Source organism: Mixia osmundae (assembly GCF_000708205.1).
Source record: "Mixia osmundae IAM 14324 unplaced genomic scaffold scaffold_4, whole genome shotgun sequence".
In the NCBI taxonomy this organism is placed as follows: domain Eukaryota; kingdom Fungi; phylum Basidiomycota; class Mixiomycetes; order Mixiales; family Mixiaceae; genus Mixia; species Mixia osmundae.
Window position 1 is genome coordinate 185,076 of NW_014575560.1, and position 17,600 is coordinate 202,675.

The window sequence follows — 17,600 nt, forward strand, 5'->3', positions numbered from 1 at the left end:
CGTCAGACTTCTCCTCCACTCAACGCGCTTTGCACCATCAGCGTGACAGCTCCCACGGACTTCCACGCCTGCATCCATTGCCCATTTCTACCATGGACGGCCGCAAGTCTATGGCGAGCACGACCTTTGCGACTGGCCTCGAAGTGCCGCTCGACAGCTGTGCGCAGAGCCTGCACGCGAGTTGCCAGCTCGTGAGTCGGCCACAGTCCTCTCTCAGCGGTGCCTGATCGTCTCGCAGCTTCATGCAGCCATGGTAAGCATGCATGCTGCCACGTACGACGTCCCGCGACTGCAAAGGATATTACACAATACCAAGGTCCGGCACTGCATCACAATGTGGACATCGGCTCATGAGGGCTATTCGTTCGACAGTGCTATGATCTCGTGACGGGGACGCAAGTCAGGGATGCTCAGGACGCTCTCAGTGACGAGATTGGACCGCAGCTAGACGAGTTGATGGGCAAGGCAGCGCAAGGTCTCGTCAAGCTCCAGACGCGCGAAGAGACGCTGGTACAGCGAGTGCGTTCTCGAGCGCGACGGGTATGAACGCGCTCACGCGTCATGCAGGCCCAAGCACAGCGAGCAAAGGAGGAGCAAGCTGCCAGAGAGGCAGAGCAGGATCCACGTCATGAGCTCGTGGCAAGGCTAGCGAAGCTCGAAGAGCAAAGGGACGCCTTGCAGCTGGAGCTCGCACAAGCCTCTGCTTGAATATATCTCGCCTTTGTCCATGTTGTCTTGTGAGAGCGCTGTACAACACTTCATACTTCTACTGCCAGCCTGGCGGAGGTGGTCCTTGCGGATAGCCATATTGACCTGGCCCCGGTCCGTAAGGCGGCTGGCCCGGGTATGGCTGACCTTGCTGCTGATAGCTCTGCTCTTGGAATCCGTACTGCTGCTGCTGCTGCTGTGGATCATAGCCCGGATAGGACGCCTGTTGACTTCCAGGGAATGGCATAGGAGGACCGCCCGAGAAATTCTGTTGAGGTCCGCCATAGCCTTGTGGGGGCCCGCTGTAACCTTGCGGTGGCCCACCATATCCTTGCGGAGGTCCGCCGCCGTATCCTTGCGGAGGTCCCCCGTATCCTTGCGGAGGTCCCCCATAGCCCTGCTGAGGTCCGCCGTAGCCAGGCTGTGGCCCGCCTGGTCCGCCATATTGCCCCCCAAGGCCCTGAGCCTGCTGTTCCTCTTGATTTGGTCCGCCGTAGCTGTAGCCGCCCTGGATGGGAGCTTGTTGTAGCTGGTCACCAAAGCGACCTTGCTGACCTTGCGAGTCGCTGATGCGAGCGTGATCTCCCGAGGGCTCTGGGAAGGTTGCCTGTTCTTCTTCGTCATCGTCATCGTACTCATCCTGTCCCATTTCGCCTCCCACTTCTCTCCGCCTGCCACCTCCTCGCCCTCTGCCCCTGCCCCTGCCCAATCGTCCGCCGCCTCTATTCATGCCGGTTTCATTCACAAATGACTGATATTGATTATAGCCAGGCACATTGGTCATTGCCTGATTAAAGTGATTCGCAGCAGACTGTTGCACACTACCCATGAGCTGCTGTGGGCCAGGCAAGAAAGACTGAGACTGCTGGGGATCTTTCGTTCCACGACGCGTGTTCTTGTGTTGTCGGACGGCAAGCTTAGTCAGTGATCGGCGGTTGTGATCGGCATCTTGTGGATTGAGTCCCTTGACCCAAGCGGTCATGCATTCGCCCATTTCGCGCTGGATTGGGTTGTTCTGATCAGCAAAGTAGGGGTGATGAATAGCTGTGCAGAGGTGCGTGATCATAGGATTCGGATCGGAGTCATCGTCCCTGTCCCGCTCGGTCAGATATGCTGGACGACAGAGGGCGGGGGGACTTGCCATGCTTTGACTACGGCCGTGACTACGTGTCGTACGATGACTTTGGCCACCAGCCCGGCCGGTTCGTTGAGGATCAAGTTGAAGTGATCCTTTGATAAGTTCGAGTGCGCTACGCTAGCGTCAGCGTCGCCCGCTTGCGAAAGAACATCACCGACTTGGATCAGATGCGGTAGGATTGTCCCAGACCGCGTATTGCTCCGGGTTGTCGATGACTGCAGAGCTGCCCGATTGCAAAGCCGACGTGCCGCCCATCAGAACTGAGCGAGGTATCAGCGCATGTGTGAGGATAGCTGTAAAGCGCACCCGGCTTCACGTATGGCTCTAGCACGGTGAAGACCCATTTATTGATGGCAGTCGTCAGCTTCTCGACTAAGGAAGAGAGTCCCGGAATCTTTTCGATCGTACGCTCGATGACGAGACAGACGTCATCTCTGAACTTGAGGATCTTCCATAAGACGGCGTGAAGCTCTTGAGGTGACATATCCATGGGGTCGCGAGAAATGTCTGCGTTCGATTGAGCACCGTCGCACTAAATTGCCGATGGACTCACTCTGCACATCGTCCAGCTCACGCGAGAGATGATTGCCAGACGTTCCTGGTAGCTGTCCAAACATGGCATGCAGAGCTGAACCGGTCGAGTCGGTGGGCTCAGATTTGGCGCGATTGATGGCCTTGTTCAGATCAGACACGCTTGCCTCGCTGAGCTTATCGCCACCTTCGCCCAGCACGCTGTATAAAAAGTCCGGGCCTCCGAATGTACCCGTCACGAGAGGCGGGCAAGGACCGTGGGGACTCTGAACAGTGACATTTTGACCGACATGGCAGAAGACGTCTCTAAAGCCCATCTTGACGAGAAAGAGCTCTGTCCAATTGCTGTGGGCTGTCATGTCTTCGAACGTATGTAGTGCTTCACCGAGCAAGCGGTATGCGTCGTGCAGAGCATCTTCGTTGCCTTGCCTTCGTGCAATCCGTCCTGCTTCTATGCACCGCAAGAGACCGCGTCGAATGCAAGCTGTGCTCGTGTCCCAGTTGCCGCGTTCGTTGGCGATATAGTTCTTCATGCCCGTGCGAGGATCGATCTCGAGCTCTCGTGGATCGATGGGACCTCTCAGTCGGGGATCAACTTGACGTGCATCTTTGCCGGGCAAGTCGTCTGCATAGCCACGCGGATTGTCGATGTGCCGCACGCAAGAGTACACAAACAAGCGCTCCTCTGTGACTTCGAAAGAGCCAGTGGCATAGCCAAACTCGAGGAAGCCGAGCAGCATGACGATGTTGAGGATAGCTTGCTTCGACAGTTTCTGCAAGCCAGCGACGTCCATGGCTTGTGAATAGTCGGACAGCCAAGAGCCAAAGTAGACGCGCTTGATATCGAGCCCGCCGAACTTCTTGCCGCCAATGCCCATGAAGCCCGCCCCGCCTGCCTTGAAGAGCTCGGCGAGGACGTCATCGATGTCACCGTGTCGGAATGCTTTGCCCTCCATGAACGCAAAGGAGGGAATGTTGCCGGCGCCAAAAGCATGCACCGAGGGCGCTGCAAGCACGAGTACAATCGCGAGACATAGTAGCAATCGTGCGCCTGCCGACATGGCCATTGTGAGCTCTGCCAAAGTCCAGCGGTGACGTTGACAGCGCGCGCTGGCCACCAAATGCCAAGACTTCTGAAGGCAGCTTTTTTTGGCAGAGGCAATTTCGATTAAATCAGCCTCAGTCTGCGTGTCAAGCATCTCAGGCGGCAGGCATACGCAAACATGTCTGATACAGAGGCAGACAAGGCTCAGGAGCTTCGCAAGCGACGAACGTTCAGAAAGTTCACCTACCGAGGTGTCGAGGTGAGCAGCATCGACCGTCGATTGATCCGGCAAGGGAGTCAGCGAGGCAGCCAACCCACAGTTCTCGAGCTCCTCGTTGCACTCCTTGAAGGGATCTTTCGGCTGTTAGGAGTGCATTTAGCTGACTTCCACATGGCGCTAGCTCGAGGGACTGCTCGATCTCAGCAATGAACAACTCATGGAGCTCGTCCACGCTCGCGCTCGCCGTCGTTTCCAGCGAGGCCTCAAGCGCAAGCCGACTGCGCTAATCAAGAAGCTGCGCAAGGCCAAGAAGGAGGCAGCGCCGGGCGAGAAGCCAGCAGTCGTGAAGACGCATTGCCGCAACTTGCCTATCATCCCAGGCATGTCACGACCTGCGATTCTCGCGATGTGCTAATCCATGTCGCCTGCAGAGATGGTCGGTTCACAGGTCGCCATTTACAACGGCAAGACCTTCAACACCATCGAGATCCGAGCGGACATGGTCGGATTCTACCTAGCCGAGTTCTCGATCTCTTACAAGCCCGTCCGACACGGTCGCCCAGGCAAGTGCTCCTCGCCCGCAGGCTATGACAGCAGCTAATGTCGGGAGGCTACTCGCAGGTATCGGAGCAACGCACTCGTCTCGCTTCATTCCTCTCAAGTAGATCCAATGCAGCTGGCAGGCCATGTGCTACTTTTGTTTGACATCCCTCGCGCTAGCTCGCTTGGAGTGTGGAGAGATTACAATGAGGTACACAGCTCCCATCTAAGCAAGACGTTGCACAAAGGCGGCTCAGTGAACATGCACCGCCTGGGAGTTGGTGCTAGTCAGACCGGTACCCTCGTGTAACCTTTGCCGAGGCGAAGTGGGCACTGGACCGCCCGAGCTGATATCGAGTGTCCCTCGCCGCAGATCGAGCATCGGCCTTGCCGTCGCCGTCGAGCTCGATGCAGGTGGCGGGTTCTGATTCGCATGCGCATATCCGTTGCCATTCATCGAATGGAAACTCGGCGGCTGATACGGTGGCAGATCCTGAGGGCTGAGTTTGTCTACGGGTGTATTCGCCCGTGTCATATCAGGCGTCATCTTATCGGATAAGTCATTCGCATTGGTCGGTAGTAGCAGCTCCATGCGTTTCTCTACTTGGCCTCGTTTACGCTCGCCCTTGTTGACATCGCCCTTGGCTCGATTGTACATCCACAATCCGACGAAAGTCATGGTCATGCCGAGCGCTTGTATCGGATATACGTGCTGGCCTGACCATATGATGGCCAGACAGATGACGGCTATCCTCTTGACAAGCGAAGCGATGGAGTAAGTCACCGGCGAAGTCTTGGCCAGTATCGAAAAAGCGAGCAGGTTTTGAGCAAAGTGTACAGTGCCGTTCGTCCAGAAAAGACTGAACAAGCTTGTCCTGCTGATATGACCCGGTAGGACATTCTCTGTTGCCAGCAGGGCGCCAAAATCCGAGTACAGCCAGATCGGTATCATAAATACGAAAGCAAATCCGGAGGAATAGAGCAGCAAGTTGAGCTTGTCGAGCGATTTGCCACTCGTCGCTGTCGTCGTATGAGGCGACGAGGACGAGTCCTTAGGTAAGAGCTTTTTCGAGAAGATGTTTTGAGACACGAAAACGAGCGTTGAGCCGAGGGCGCAGATGAGGCCTGGCGCGTTTGCACGTACGTCAAAGGAGCATGCCAGCATGACTCCGAGCGTGAGTGGCAGGAGAGCCGCATAGGTCGCAGGGCTGTATCGTACTCTGAACAAGACCGCGTAGGACGCGACGGTGAAAAGCGGACTCAATGCCTGTGCGCCCACGTCAGTCTTGCGCAGACCGCGCGAGGCGTATGGACTGACTTTGATCGTGTGCACAGTACTGACAGGTACGCGCGCGATGGCCATGCTCGAGAAGACATGACCAGCAATCTGGAAGCCGGACATGACGAGCGTGCCATGTAGAGCCTGCCGTGAAGGTTTCTTGACGCCCCAAGTGCGCGATGCGACGCGCGAACTAGATCCTGCGCCATGGTGGCCTACGCCTCTCGCGGTCTCACGGACTGCCAGAAAGATGAGACAGTAGCCTGCCACGTAGCCAAACTGGATGAGCGTCAAGGTGACAGGGTAGCGAAAGGCTTTCATGATCGATTTGCCCGTATTTGACGATGCGGCCGAAGAGGCATACCACAGAGAGCAGAGTGCGACGAAACGCATGGTGCTATAGCTTGGCGTGAGCGTTTGGGCGACGGGCGCGATGCTCGATCTGGTCAAAGAGGCGCGATGTAATGGCCTGCCGGGACCTCCCATGGCCGGCGAGTAAGGTAATAGCGTTTTGGGCGCGAGCATTGGCAGATGCTGACCCAACTTGGTCCTCAGTTGATCCCAAGATCGTTCTATAGAAGTGCCAAGGACACTTTGATCCCTCAGGAGGGTGGAAGTATCGTTGCTCGCGATAGAGTGAGACGAGTAATCGGCGATATGCTGATGTTGAGACCCACCGTGCGCGCTCTGATGATGAGCAGCGTGTCCTAGATGACCGTAGCCATTCATGTGCTGCCCCTGTTGCTGTACCTGGTGAGATGGCCGCCTGGCAAAGTACTGTTGATTGGCATCCTCCGAATGGCCGTACTGTAAGGCGGGCGAGTAAGAAGGCGGCGCACTGGGCCTGCTGCTCGTGGAGCCTGCAAAGCTATCGGAGCTATGTGAGACCGAGTAATCGCTCGCAGCAGTCTGTTGGCCTGCGTTGGCGTTGCTCATACTGCCAGCGCTGGCTGAGACTGCACTGGGTCCGTACCCGCTAGCCATGGCCGGACTTGGCGGTATCGCGTGACTCGCCAGTCGACTGATGGCGTGTCTGCTCAGCTGCTCAGACCGGCGGCGTCGCTGACAGGGCACATGTTGCTGCTGCTGCTTCTGCTGCTGCGCCTCGAAACGCCGCTCGCGTACGATTTATTTTGTGTCGCGATGGGTGGTCGATGATAGAAGGCGCCGTCGCCCTCCTACTCGGTCTCCTCGCGCCAAGTCTCGTCAGGTACCTCGTCAGCCGCTTCCGTTCATCGTACGGCCATGAAGCCTACGGAGATGCCCTACAACATGCAGCACTCAATATCCGATGCGACTCGCTCTGGCTCAACATGGGTTTCTGGGCCAAGACGGTCGACTTTCCGACGGCCTGCCAAGGTGGGGGGATGGCACAGCGCCATGATGTCCGTACTGCTAAATGTGAGGCAGCAGATTTAGCGCTGCAGCTCGTACAACATGCCCGGCTTGACGCGACATTGCCACGCGGCCAGTCCTCTGTCTTGGAACTCGGCTGTGGCTGCGGCGAGACGTTCAGAGTCTGGCAAGCGACGTTCAGACCGGACGTCATCGATGCCGTCACGACGATGAGGTCTCATGCCGTCATTGCTGAGCAGCGCCTGCGTGATCTAACAGATGCCAATCTGCTGAGAGATCACCATCTCTACCAGCGTGATGCGATCGAGTACACGCGGAATCCTGACCGACGATACGATGCTGTCATTGCGCTCGACTGTGCATACCACTTTGACACTCGCGCGGCTTTCTTGCGGAATGCCTATGGATGTCTACAGACTGGCGGCACGCTCGCGCTGACTGACATTGTCATGCTTCAGCCGATCTCGAAGCTCGGTGCGTTCGACAGGCTCAAGCAATGGGCTGTCTGCCGTCTTGCCGGCGTGCCGTGGACGAACATGGTGACCGACATGGAGGAGTATGTCACTCTTTTGCAAGGGATCGGGTACAACAACATCAACATAAGAGACATCTCATCCGACGTCTTTGAGCCTCTCGCCGCCTTTCTCGAGGAGCGTGCAGGTGACGCAAACTTTGGCGTCGTATCGAGAACAATCTGGTGGGAGTATCTTGCTTTTGCAAGCGTTCTACGGTGGTGGCATCGCGGTCGTCAAGTCGGCTTCGTCCTCATTGCTGCACAGAAGCCATGACCGGCCTATTTGCCAGTCTTGAGAGCGTGTTGTACGGCATCGCAGCCTGATCCACGGGTGCAGACAAACGTCTCCGGGCCCGTCTGACACTTGATATCCTCTACCGACGGACAGCTGCACGCGGCAGGCGAGCTCACGCAGTCGAGCGTGTTCGGGCAGAGATAGTCATTGCACGAGACTGCCATCATCATGAGCTACTTCCCTTGCCCGGGCTGGCTGACGGCACTCACGCTCGTCGACCTGTTGCCTGTACCATTTCGATTTGGTATCCTGAGCCGGTCTCGCACCTTGCTGGGCCTGTTGCTGCCCGCCGAACATGTTGCCAAAGTCGAAGAACTGGGCCTGCGCAAGGCCTGCGAGTGCCAGGATCAGACAGAATCGCATGACGAGGCTTCTCGTCGTCCTGAGTCGAGCGTCGTGGCCTCGTGGCGCGCGATCGGGGCAAGACAGGATCCTCCTGCTTTGCCCAATTCAGGCGAGCACTGACGACATGACGGAACGGTAGCGGGCCCGGCCATGAGCACCACGACGAGCGATGCACGGCATGTCCCGCCAAGGCCGACGCTCGAGCCCGACGTCAACGAGCCCGGTGCCTCGACAGAGCAAGACAAGCCGGCAGACGACTCGCTGCACGCCTCCGACTTTGCCGGCTACTTCCTCGCAGGCGGGTGTGCAGGCATAGCCTCCCGCACCGTCGTCGCACCGCTCGAACGTCTCAAACTCATCTACCAGTGTCAGAGTCAGAGCGAGGTTGCGTACAACGGCCTGATCGCTTCGTTGCGCAAGATATGGCGAGAGGAGGGCATGAGAGGCATGTTCAGAGGCAACTATGCCAATGTCCTACGCATCGCTCCCTACAGTGCAACTCAGGCAAGCTCCCGCAATCATCCGCAGGGTGGGATCTGCTCAGCTGATCCCGCGCGATGCAGTTCCTGGCCTACGAACAGGCCAAGCGCGTCCTGTCCAACGAGCAGCACGAGCTGTCTACACCGCGAAAGCTACTCGCAGGAGCCATCGCAGGCGTCGCCTCTGTCGTCACGACATACCCGCTCGACCTCATCCGATGTCGCGTCAGTATCGCCTCGGCATCGATCGGTAAATCGACGGCAGAAGCAGCTTCCCTGTCCATGTACCAAATGGGTCGACACGTCGTTCGTACCGAGGGAGGTGTCAGAGCCCTCTACAAAGGCTGCATCACCACCTCTGCCAGTGTCGCTCCCTACATAGGCTGTCAATTCTATACGTACGAACTGTTTCGTGGCCATTTCGAGCACGACGGCGAGCATGCAAGCACGTTCAATAAACTCTGCTGTGGCGCTCTAGCAGGCGGACTGTCCCAGACGCTGACCTATCCGCTCGATGTCGTCAGACGCGTCATGCAAGTCTCTGGCATGTCCAAAATGGACTATCACTATAACTCTGCTCGAGAGGCTATGGTCGACATGGTTCGGCGCGAAGGCATACGCTCGCTCTACAAGGGCCTGAGCATCAATCTACTCAAGTCAGTCTGCAGATGCGACACAGATCATGTGCTGATAGCGTGACAGGGTATCGCCATCGATAGCGACATCGTTTGCAACCTACGAGTGGGTTCGTGATCTGACAGGCGCCGAGCACGACAGCTAGCAAAGCAACCGGCACTAGACCTGTAGAGGACAATCCCAGAAGCAAAAGGAATTACATGTACAATCATTGTCACAACATGCAGACAGCCCTATGTTCTACTTGGCCTCGCTCTCTACATCCTCCATCTTGGGAGCTTTTGGCAGTCTCGCTGCGTTTGCTTTGAGCAGCGCCGCCATTGGTCCTACACGATTCGCCAGCGCGCCGCCGTCGAGACTGACTTTGACGCGTCGGGCCAGCGGTCGCATGGGCCGCATCTCGATATCTTCCGGTTTGTCGTCCTCTGGAGAATCTGACCGTTTGCGCTTGCTCTGCTTCGTTTCTCCGACCGGCGCTCCCTGCGAAGCTTTCCATGCATCCAGCTCATCATCGAGACTATGCTTTGTGACACGTTGCGAACTCGTCCTGCCCATCGGCTCGTAGTAGACTCTGCTCTCGAGTGCTGTCGAAATCCTCTTGCCAAATTCGGAAGAGGCCATGACGGCGTCCATGCGAGACGCTTGCTCGACGCTCGCAACAAAGTGTCTCGGCAAGCGTGCTATCGGCCTCCTGCCATCGGAAGTCTCTTGAGCAACGAGTATAGTACCCCGGGCAGGCGGAGGAGCGTCGTCCTGCTCGATGATTTCGTCCCCGACGACATGAGCTGTTGCAAAGCCGTCTTTGCCCGCGCGATTGCCTTCGCGTCGATGCCATTCCGATTTTCGGTTGACATTCGCTTTGACATCGTGCAGGGTAGCGAATCGAGCAAACACTGCTCGATTCAGCGGACTTGCAGTATCATCATCAGTTCCCGTGGGAGCATCAACAGCGATTGCGTCTTGATCAGCTGAGTCGAGACGTTTGTCTCTTGCTAGCTTGGCCTCGTCTGATGTCACAGTTGTCGATCCTGTGGACATTGCGCGCAGCGGTCGAGCCAATCTAGATGACGTCAAAAGGGCCAACTCCTCTTCTGGCGTCGTTTCATACATGTCGCTGACGCTCTCGAGCGATTTGAGAATCTCGTGCAGCTCATCCTCCTGATTTGCGCCAGGTGATTGACCGGCAGTCAGCCTGACGAGCGCGTTGGCAGCCTCTGTAGAGTCCGCAAAGACGACATTGATGGCGTCGTCTGCGATCCATTCCAGACCGATCGCTTTGCCGCCTCGGTGTTTGCCTGAGGGCAATGCAGGCAGAAGTTCGTTCAGCCAGTCAAAGATGAGACCGGTCGAAGCGGTCTTGAAAGAGTCTGAACGCAGGGAGAGTGCACTCGTTCTGAGATCATCAGACGTCGAGAGCCGATCTGTAGTGGGAGCTTGCAAGCTCTCTGTGGGCGCATAGGCAAAAGGAACAGCTGTGGCCTCTTCAGCAGCTTCATTGGGCGCGTTATCCACTCCGACATCATCCTCCGCGTCATCGTCCTCCTTGAACGCATCGCCGTTCGATTCGCCGAATCGCGCAGCACGTGCTGCTTGCCTCTGCCGCTCAGCCTGCCCCCAAGTGTCAGCATCTCGCGCATTGCTGTTCCTGAAAGGCTCGTGATACTTTGTCTGCCTTGCGACGAGTCGCCAGGTCTTGGGCGTCGGTCACGTAGAGCGGGTTCTTGTAGAGCTTAGCCACTCGTCTGAACGGACCCCGCTCCATGTCGGCGCAATCTGAGGCCGGCCTGACGAGCGAGAGGGTGCCGGTGCGTTGCCGCCACGCGCGCTCTTTTGTTGGTTGCTTGCTTGCAGACATAGCTAACGACGGCGGAGTCGACGAGCTATGGACCGCAGCAGGTCTCGCAGCATGTCAAGGTAGGCGGACAGGCTCCATCAGGCTCATCGGCAGGGCTGACATCGAGACGGGTAGGTCGCCAAGTCCACGTAGACCGTCAGGAGGCAAGCGAGCACCCTCGCTCTCGCCTAGGTCCTCTCGCTCGAGATCTCCCACCCCCGTCGCACAGAGCAGGGGTCATCTACTAGACAGAACGGTCACGCTGTCCAAACTGACGCCTAATGTCACCGAGGCCCATCTGAGAGAGATCTTTGGGGTGTATGGCAAAATCCTGTCCATCGACTTTGCCATCCCGCGAGGAGGTGAGCGCATTCTATGTACAGGTGCGGTGACATCTACTGAGCATGTGCAAGAGTAGGTCGTCCGAGAGGAGAAGCGGATATCGTGTATGATCACATGTCAGAGGCAGACAAAGCTATCGCCTACATGGATCAGGGCCAACTCGACGGCGTGACCATCCGAACAGAAGAGAAGCGCACACCCTCGCCCGAACCAGCTCGACCACCTCCGTATCGAAGCGAACGAGGCGGTTACAGAGGTGCATTCGGACGTGATGGTCCACCACCACGTAGAGGCGCGTTTGGCGCAAGAGGCAACGGCTACGACCGTGGTCATTCGAACGGGTACAGCTCGAGAGGACGCGGCGGTAGACCATCGGGTGGATATGACAGACGCTCAAGATCGCCAGACCCTCGTCGCTCGAGATCTCGTAGTCCCTTGCCTCGACATCGAGCACGCTCACGCTCGTTCGACTCTCGCTCGCCGCCACCTAGGGACCGCTCGATCTCGCCGCCTCCGCGCAGAGCTCCTGTTGCTCGTCGTCCCAGTCCTCGTTATGACGGAGGCCGGTCACCTTGACAAAGCAAGATCTAGTCAGTTGTACTGTACTATCCTCAAAAAGAATACAAAATCTAGCCTGTCAGACTTCGGACTGTCCTCTCGATGTAGCTACATCGCGGGAACAGCTAGCATGCATCCAAACGAGCGCATCAAATACGGCCATTGGCGATATCGGCAGTGCGCAGGTTCTTGACGAGCGGGCCGTGCTCCTTGAGATACTGAACGTAAGCGCCATCACTGACACGGCTCTCGTTGAGTGGAACTCCTGTGCGGCGAGAAGCAGACTTACTTTCTGATCTTGCCGGCATTCTTGGCATCGAGGAACTCCTGTCGCGAGAGCGCGGTGAAGCCCCACTTCTTGCTGACGATGATCTTTTGGCGACCAGGGAACCTACCCGAGTGAGGCGGTCAGCAAGCTGCTCGAATGCGGAGGAGTGGTGTCACATACTTGTAGCGGGCACGACGGAGAGCCTCGTTGACGACGGCCTTGTTGGAGTCACGCGTGCGGACGCTGAGAATGACTTGGCCGATGTTGACACGAGCGACCTTGCCGTATGGCTTTCCCCAAGCGCCTCTCATGCCCGTTTGCAGTCGATCGGCGCCGGCGCAGGACAACATCTTGTTGATTCGGACGACGTGGAAAGGGTGGACTCGAACGCGGAGATGGAAGGAATCCTTGCCGGATGTCTTTGTGCAGTACTTGTTGGCGCAGATACGAGCTGCCTCTAACGCTTCCGAAGAGAGCTGCTCATATTCGTCCGAGACCAAGTGGACACCTGCGAAGGGGCGGGGGAAGCCAACGAGGGTCAGATGCGAGTACTGAGCAAGGTCGTGAGGGACTGACAGTAAGGGAAATCCTCTACGGGTGCCTTCTTGCGACCGAGGTCGAAGATGCGGATCTTTGGGTCAGGAACACCTCGGTTGTAGCGAGACTTGGGGAACGGCTGTGAAGCTCAACGCATCCTAAGCGGGCCATCAAGGCTGATCAGTCAGCATTGACAGACCTTGTTCTTGCAGTAGCGGTAGCACTTTGCAGGACGACGACCCATCTGTGTAGTGTCACAAGTATGTCAGAAGGCGGCGAACAGGTCCTGGCCGGATGGAGACTAGCCTTGGACGCCTCGTCAAACTTCCTGATGAGTCAACGCCTGAGTGGCTGCCGAATGCTTTTTCAAATGACGCGAAATGTCTTTGAAAAAAAATAGAGCTCGCAGTCTGCCCACAGACGAGTCATCCTTGTGACCCCATTGAGGCTATGTAGCTAGGAGTCACATGTGCATCAAGAAGCGGCAGAGTGAGAGACCTCGACGTCCCGCTGGATCTTCAATCGGAATAATTACAGTTAGATCAAAGCCCACGAAGGATGAGCCATGCAATGGTGTAGCGTGTCGAGACAGATGCCGACTGCCCACGCAGCTCTTTGTTCAGACTAGCATCAGTACGATGTGATGTGGATGGAGCCATACATATGGAGACGATGCGCATTCAGAGGCTCTCGATTTGCCGTCTCTTTCGTGATCGGCTGATCATGATCTGCGGTAAAGTTCTCACGCTCCGTTGGCCTGGCCCGGCTTGCCAGGAGGACTCCATCGTGATTGAGTGCAGCGGCAGACAAGCGAGAGGAAGAGCGTGATCACGCTACCCGCTCGCTAAGTCCTGCCAAATCGATAGAATCGAGCCAAACTTTGGCCGGGGTAGGCACCGCGAGGGGCGTTCTTTCCTTTCGGCGAGGAAAACCGCTCGGTCGTGGATCCGTTTTGTCGCAAGAGCGTGGACGGCATCACACCTCTCGTGACGGTGACGACGTGGCGCTGGGGTCTCGCTTCGACTGTCTGGAGCGTGCGAGTGTGCCCAGTCTGTGCGCTACATCGCTCCAAGCTAGGCCTAGCAACCGGCTGATCTCGGGTTCTCGTCGACTCTTTCAAGCTCGGCTTGCGAGACCGACCTGCTGGCATCTGTTTGTACCGCCCATCGCCGAGCGATCATCGCATTGACAGTACTGACAGTCTGCTCACTGTAAAGTAAGCTTGCTCGGTCGCCAAGACGAGGAGAGAGGCTCATCTCCCGCTGCTGACAGACCTCTCGACATGGCTGTCCTGCCACTGGCATTCCTGTGAGGTAGCCGCATCATCGAAAGGCGCATCTTGCCTGCTTCTCGAGACCGTTCAGACCGTCAATCCATAGAAAGTGGGCACGGACTCGCTCAGTCGAGCCTCAGCTGACTCTGCTTGCGGTAGCCTCGATACGCATAGAAACATCCTTGGCGGCCTCATCAGATGGTAGCTGCAGTGACCATGGCGAACAAGCCGCCCTCACCGCCCACTGCTGCCCCTCAGGCGCCTGTCATCGCATCAAAAGTCAAGAGACGAGCCTCGTTCGACGCTTCGGGCTCCAAGCCCTACTCACAAAGGACCGGCTTCAGTGTATCTGCTCAGCCGAATCAGAAGCCTACACCCAGTGCAGCCAAGGCGGAGACGACCGAGCCAGCCGAGCTGTCGGACGAGAGCGACGTTCCCGCAAGTACGGGCATGTTAGCAAAAGCGGCGGATGAAGTAGCGATCAAGCGCAAGCAACAAGCAGAGGCAGCCGCTGCAACGGCGACTGCTTCGAAGCCCAAAAACGGCCGGGAAGAGTCAGATTCAGCCTCTGTCTCGTCCGTCGAATCTCACGAGTCGAGCTCGGCCGGGTCAGTCTATGGCTGCTCTGCCGATGATTCGTCGGACGATCACAGAGCGGAAGTGTCATCAGTGTCATCTGTTGATGATGAAGCCTTACCGTCTGTCATGTCCAAGCTTGACGATGCCGAGAAAGCCAGCGGACTGAACGGACATCGCGCTTCTGCGTCATCTGCATCCATCGACAGCTCTTTCTCTAGTACGCCGACAGTCACGGCCGGCGCCAGTCCGAACGCATCGAACCAGTCGTCGCCTACAGCATCCCCCAGGCAAACGTCGGGCCAACTGAAGCCTCAAAATTCGACTGTGCAGTACACCTCTGCTTCCTCCACTGCAGGTTATTCTGCCGGCGCGACCACCTCGGGTGGCATCGTCGTTCCCGCCTATCCCTACAATGTCTCGATGCCCTACATGCCAGGCTCGACCGTGTCTCACGCGTACCATTACAACAATTCGCGCGATGGCTCTCCCTCTTCCTCGGACGCGGGCTCGCATAACGCTAGCCGGGAGACTTCATCGAATGGCCAACCAGGAGGGCCGCAAACTCCCCTGAATGACGATTCGGAGATTCAGACTCGTCTGCCGAGCATCTGCGTGGATTATCTCTCACACCAGTGGGATGAGACGGATGTCTGGGCGAGCTGGAAGGCCATGACCAAACATAAGAACGAGATCGTCAATGGCGTCAGGCTCGAGAATGCGAGTTGGCGTACATGGGCCAAACAGCGCAACAAGTTGAAAACGATCAGTCCAGAAACGCTCAATTGGTCCGCGCTCTTCTTTGACCCTGCGCTGCAAGTACTTACGCAGTGCATCTCGCAGGCTGAAGGACAGTGACGTCACTTGGCTCTATGGGCCTTTGCACACCGGCGTCGACCCTGTGCCGCCGCCCAAAGCTGCTACCCTCGGCGATCGTCTGGGACTCGAAAGTACAGCGGCGTCTAGCCTATCGAGCGATGGATCGGATAACACAGAGAAAGCTCCTCTTAGCGTTCGGGGCGCTTCAACTGCCAGGGCGAAGAAGCCCATTCTCAAGTACAGATCACTGTCTGATATCCTTAATCTGCCCTCGTCGCCGGGCCCTGTGCTTGGCTCGTCTGCCACTGATGGCGACTATCTTACTCGCGGTGCTGCATCTACAGACGCTCCTGCTGGTCCGGGCGTCCCATACGCTGCCAATCTGCGCAAAACTGCGGTAGCGGGCGCAAGTATCTTATCGCCTGCAACCTCGACGGCAATACGCTTCAGCAGTCCTGAGGTCTCCGATGACGGCGAATCTACGCCACACGCGGGCGGCAGTCAGTCCAGTCGAAGGAACAGCAAAGATTCTAAACCCAAGAAGCACATCTCGTTCAATCATCGGGTCGAACAGTGTATAGCAGTCGATCAGCAGGACGATCAAGATCCACACTATCGTCGGCAGCAGCGTCTGAGCAATCTGCACCATCGCTTCATCGACGAAGAGGAGGAAGCAGAGGGCGACGAGGACGACGAAGATGATGACGAGGATGACGTTTTGACGTTCAAGTCGAGTCCCCGCTCGGCGACTTTTGCGCCACTGCAGACGCTAGAGCATCACACCATCGCAAAGCTAGCGCCGACGACACTCAAGTCATCAGAAGAGCTGCCCGCTCCTAGTCCTATCGTAATCTATTCGACTGATGAGGAGCATTCATCTCCGGAGCCCGATAGCGCGACAGATCTCGTCGGCACTTCCAAACGCACCCAAGCGAGCTACATCGCGACAACGCGTCCGACTGCTCAAGACTCGGCCACTCAGTCCACTGACGTCGAGACGGAAGAGACCGTCGCGTCGCCTTCGCTTGGTAATTCGGTCGTTGGCGACGGGTATGGCGTAGGCGAAGTCAGTAACGACTCTTCGCTGCCAGTGCGCACTTCCTCGTCATCATCGCTCTCTTCGCAAGGATCTCGCAGGCGTAGTCGAGGCAGTGCGGGCAATAGTCCGAGCTCCTCCGGCGCAAATTCACCTTACAATGCTGGCTCCCGCGAGAATTTGGGTATGTCACCCGGCCATGATCATTGAAAGCAAGGCTAATATTGCTGTAGATTCGTACAGTAGAAGTCCTTCGGGATCCGGCACGCCAACGCCAGTCAGCAATTCCCCTAGTCAGTCGCCGCCAAATGTGAATACACTCCTCTCGCGCGGTCGCTCGACTTCACGAGGCTCTTCAGCTTCGCTCGATCGCTCAGCCTCTATAGACCGCAGGTCAGCAGCATCACCGGTTTCGTACTCTCCCTCGGATCTGTCAGGCTCGCGTCCAATAGAGATTCCTCGCGGTCGAACACCGCGTAGCAGGCAAAGCAGCAGCGAGGCTGGCACTTCACTTGGAAGCTATTCGGATGCGGACACTTTGCGTGCGAGCTCTAGCCCGCGATCGCCTGGCTCCGGTAGCAGCAGCGGCAGCTTTGGCGGACGATCGCCGCGCTCCGAGACTGCGAACGCAAAGAAAGGCCCGAGCTCATCGGTGAGCACGATCATCCCGGCGCCTATTGCCATTGCGAAGCCTACTATCAGCAGAGGCTTCCGACCACCCTCAGAAGTCGGTTCAGATGACGATGATGACGATCGCTATCTTTTCGATTCGCCTGCAATACCGTCTTCGCCGTCGATTCAGGCGGCTGATCGCAACTCTTCCTTCTCAAAGCTCAGCTTCCTCAGATGGGCTGATGAGCCGAGCGGCGCGAAGACCTCTGCTGCTCGTCGGGCGCTTCTCCGCACGGCTGCTGGACGGCTAATAGGAGCAAATCCCGACGGCACAACGACGGTTGCACAGCTCGACGATGGTGTCAGTTCGGTCACCTATGGCGCAGATCTGTCTGCTGCGCGAACAGACGATTATGGCTTCGGCTACGACGAATACGATGACGATCAAAGCTCAGTCTTTGGTCGGACGGTCGAGATTGCGACAACTGCACGAGATCTGGTGGGCGCATTGTGGAATGTTGGTTCGAGCGTAATATGGAGAAGGGGCGAAACGGCACCTCAAGATGGCAATGAGCAAGAGCATCGTTAAGGCTCTCACTTGTACTTTATCTGTAGAGCCCAAGAGCCGTGCATCAATGCATCCGTACATCACGCTACCG

At 57.2% G+C, this 17,600-nt stretch overlaps 12 protein-coding genes across 12 annotated transcripts; 7 read left to right on the plus strand and 5 right to left on the minus strand.

Moving 5' to 3' along the window:
• Positions 1-92: 92 nt before the first annotated feature.
• Positions 93-708, plus strand: L969DRAFT_93716 (uncharacterized protein; the record flags this gene model as incomplete). Its single annotated transcript, XM_014713017.1, has 4 exons — positions 93-191; positions 239-316; positions 373-519; positions 568-708. The coding sequence occupies 4 exons, from the start codon at positions 93-95 to the stop codon at positions 706-708; spliced, it is 465 nt and encodes a 154-aa protein (XP_014568503.1).
• On the minus strand, positions 371-3,501 carry L969DRAFT_86483 (uncharacterized protein). Its single transcript, XM_014713018.1, has 6 exons — positions 2,400-3,501; positions 2,153-2,353; positions 2,005-2,106; positions 1,850-1,958; positions 568-1,799; positions 371-519 (listed from the first exon to the last, which is right to left on the minus strand). Exons 1-5 carry the CDS (start codon positions 3,442-3,444, stop codon positions 767-769), a joined length of 2,490 nt encoding a protein of 829 aa, XP_014568504.1. The 5' UTR covers positions 3,445-3,501; the 3' UTR covers positions 371-519; positions 568-766.
• A 62-nt stretch (positions 3,502-3,563) lies between these two features.
• L969DRAFT_86484 (uncharacterized protein) lies at positions 3,564-4,406 on the plus strand. Its single transcript, XM_014713019.1, has 4 exons — positions 3,564-3,681; positions 3,824-4,022; positions 4,074-4,205; positions 4,264-4,406. Exons 1-4 carry the CDS (start codon positions 3,601-3,603, stop codon positions 4,305-4,307), a joined length of 456 nt encoding a protein of 151 aa, XP_014568505.1. The 5' UTR covers positions 3,564-3,600; the 3' UTR covers positions 4,308-4,406.
• Positions 4,321-6,594, minus strand: L969DRAFT_60570 (uncharacterized protein). Its single transcript, XM_014713020.1, has 2 exons — positions 5,501-6,594; positions 4,321-5,449 (listed from the first exon to the last, which is right to left on the minus strand). The coding sequence occupies exons 1-2, from the start codon at positions 6,443-6,445 to the stop codon at positions 4,436-4,438; spliced, it is 1,959 nt and encodes a 652-aa protein (XP_014568506.1). The 5' UTR covers positions 6,446-6,594; the 3' UTR covers positions 4,321-4,435.
• Positions 6,588-7,916, plus strand: L969DRAFT_86487 (uncharacterized protein). Its single transcript, XM_014713021.1, has 2 exons — positions 6,588-7,783; positions 7,836-7,916. The coding sequence occupies exon 1, from the start codon at positions 6,616-6,618 to the stop codon at positions 7,603-7,605; it is 990 nt and encodes a 329-aa protein (XP_014568507.1). The 5' UTR covers positions 6,588-6,615; the 3' UTR covers positions 7,606-7,783; positions 7,836-7,916.
• Positions 7,295-8,033, minus strand: L969DRAFT_86488 (uncharacterized protein). The gene is made up of 2 exons (XM_014713022.1): positions 7,836-8,033; positions 7,295-7,783 (listed from the first exon to the last, which is right to left on the minus strand). Exons 1-2 carry the CDS (start codon positions 7,987-7,989, stop codon positions 7,611-7,613), a joined length of 327 nt encoding a protein of 108 aa, XP_014568508.1. The 5' UTR covers positions 7,990-8,033; the 3' UTR covers positions 7,295-7,610.
• A 13-nt stretch (positions 8,034-8,046) lies between these two features.
• Positions 8,047-9,279, plus strand: L969DRAFT_384968 (uncharacterized protein). Its single transcript, XM_014713023.1, has 3 exons — positions 8,047-8,475; positions 8,535-9,106; positions 9,153-9,279. The coding sequence occupies exons 1-3, from the start codon at positions 8,122-8,124 to the stop codon at positions 9,229-9,231; spliced, it is 1,005 nt and encodes a 334-aa protein (XP_014568509.1). The 5' UTR covers positions 8,047-8,121; the 3' UTR covers positions 9,232-9,279.
• Positions 9,280-9,326: 47 nt separating this feature from the next.
• On the minus strand, positions 9,327-10,848 carry L969DRAFT_93723 (uncharacterized protein; the record flags this gene model as incomplete). The annotated part of the gene is made up of 2 exons (XM_014713024.1): positions 9,327-10,694; positions 10,750-10,848. The coding sequence occupies 2 exons, from the start codon at positions 10,846-10,848 to the stop codon at positions 9,327-9,329; spliced, it is 1,467 nt and encodes a 488-aa protein (XP_014568510.1).
• Positions 10,849-10,968: 120 nt separating this feature from the next.
• L969DRAFT_93724 (uncharacterized protein) lies at positions 10,969-11,838 on the plus strand (the record flags this gene model as incomplete). Its single annotated transcript, XM_014713025.1, has 3 exons — positions 10,969-11,000; positions 11,056-11,282; positions 11,339-11,838. 3 exons carry the CDS (start codon positions 10,969-10,971, stop codon positions 11,836-11,838), a joined length of 759 nt encoding a protein of 252 aa, XP_014568511.1.
• A 61-nt stretch (positions 11,839-11,899) lies between these two features.
• L969DRAFT_48182 (uncharacterized protein) lies at positions 11,900-12,881 on the minus strand (the record flags this gene model as incomplete). The annotated part of the gene is made up of 5 exons (XM_014713026.1): positions 11,900-12,068; positions 12,110-12,211; positions 12,269-12,596; positions 12,665-12,764; positions 12,825-12,881. Coding segments are annotated over 5 exons (756 nt in total), but the record flags the coding sequence as incomplete, so codon positions are not given.
• Positions 12,882-13,518: 637 nt separating this feature from the next.
• On the plus strand, positions 13,519-13,942 carry L969DRAFT_47237 (uncharacterized protein; the record flags this gene model as incomplete). The annotated part of the gene is made up of 3 exons (XM_014713027.1): positions 13,519-13,665; positions 13,827-13,841; positions 13,898-13,942. Coding segments are annotated over 3 exons (207 nt in total), but the record flags the coding sequence as incomplete, so codon positions are not given.
• Positions 13,940-17,567, plus strand: L969DRAFT_386482 (uncharacterized protein). The gene is made up of 4 exons (XM_014713028.1): positions 13,940-14,007; positions 14,058-15,262; positions 15,318-16,513; positions 16,563-17,567. The coding sequence occupies exons 2-4, from the start codon at positions 14,097-14,099 to the stop codon at positions 17,528-17,530; spliced, it is 3,330 nt and encodes a 1,109-aa protein (XP_014568514.1). The 5' UTR covers positions 13,940-14,007; positions 14,058-14,096; the 3' UTR covers positions 17,531-17,567.
• Positions 17,568-17,600: the final 33 nt, after the last annotated feature.

Bases quoted from the DNA above. Each gene is read 5' to 3' on its own strand.
- L969DRAFT_86483 (XM_014713018.1), bottom strand. From the start codon at position 3,444: ATGGCCATGTCGGCAGGCGCACGATTGCTACTATGTCTCGCGATTGTA. The intron at 2,354-2,399 runs GTGAGTCCATCG...AATCGAACGCAG, and splicing joins TGAGCTGGACGATGTGCAGA to ACATTTCTCGCGACCCCATG. The intron at 1,959-2,004 runs GTCGGTGATGTT...ACGCTAGCGTAG, and splicing joins TCCTACCGCATCTGATCCAA to CGCACTCGAACTTATCAAAG.
- L969DRAFT_86484 (XM_014713019.1), top strand. From the start codon at position 3,601: ATGTCTGATACAGAGGCAGACAAGGCTCAGGAGCTTCGCAAGCGACGA. The intron at 3,682-3,823 runs GTGAGCAGCATC...ACATGGCGCTAG, and splicing joins TCACCTACCGAGGTGTCGAG to CTCGAGGGACTGCTCGATCT. The intron at 4,206-4,263 runs GCAAGTGCTCCT...GGCTACTCGCAG, and splicing joins CGTCCGACACGGTCGCCCAG to GTATCGGAGCAACGCACTCG.
- L969DRAFT_60570 (XM_014713020.1), bottom strand. From the start codon at position 6,445: ATGGCTAGCGGGTACGGACCCAGTGCAGTCTCAGCCAGCGCTGGCAGT. The intron at 5,450-5,500 runs GTCAGTCCATAC...GTGGGCGCACAG, and splicing joins GTACTGTGCACACGATCAAA to GCATTGAGTCCGCTTTTCAC.
- L969DRAFT_86487 (XM_014713021.1), top strand. From the start codon at position 6,616: ATGATAGAAGGCGCCGTCGCCCTCCTACTCGGTCTCCTCGCGCCAAGT.
- L969DRAFT_86488 (XM_014713022.1), bottom strand. From the start codon at position 7,989: ATGCGATTCTGTCTGATCCTGGCACTCGCAGGCCTTGCGCAGGCCCAG. The intron at 7,784-7,835 runs GTGAGTGCCGTC...TGATGATGGCAG, and splicing joins CAGGCAACAGGTCGACGAGC to TCTCGTGCAATGACTATCTC.
- L969DRAFT_384968 (XM_014713023.1), top strand. From the start codon at position 8,122: ATGAGCACCACGACGAGCGATGCACGGCATGTCCCGCCAAGGCCGACG. The intron at 8,476-8,534 runs GCAAGCTCCCGC...CGCGCGATGCAG, and splicing joins CTCCCTACAGTGCAACTCAG to TTCCTGGCCTACGAACAGGC. The intron at 9,107-9,152 runs GTCAGTCTGCAG...ATAGCGTGACAG, and splicing joins CTGAGCATCAATCTACTCAA to GGTATCGCCATCGATAGCGA.
- L969DRAFT_386482 (XM_014713028.1), top strand. From the start codon at position 14,097: ATGGTAGCTGCAGTGACCATGGCGAACAAGCCGCCCTCACCGCCCACT. The intron at 15,263-15,317 runs GTCCGCGCTCTT...TGCATCTCGCAG, and splicing joins AGTCCAGAAACGCTCAATTG to GCTGAAGGACAGTGACGTCA. The intron at 16,514-16,562 runs GTATGTCACCCG...ATATTGCTGTAG, and splicing joins TGGCTCCCGCGAGAATTTGG to ATTCGTACAGTAGAAGTCCT.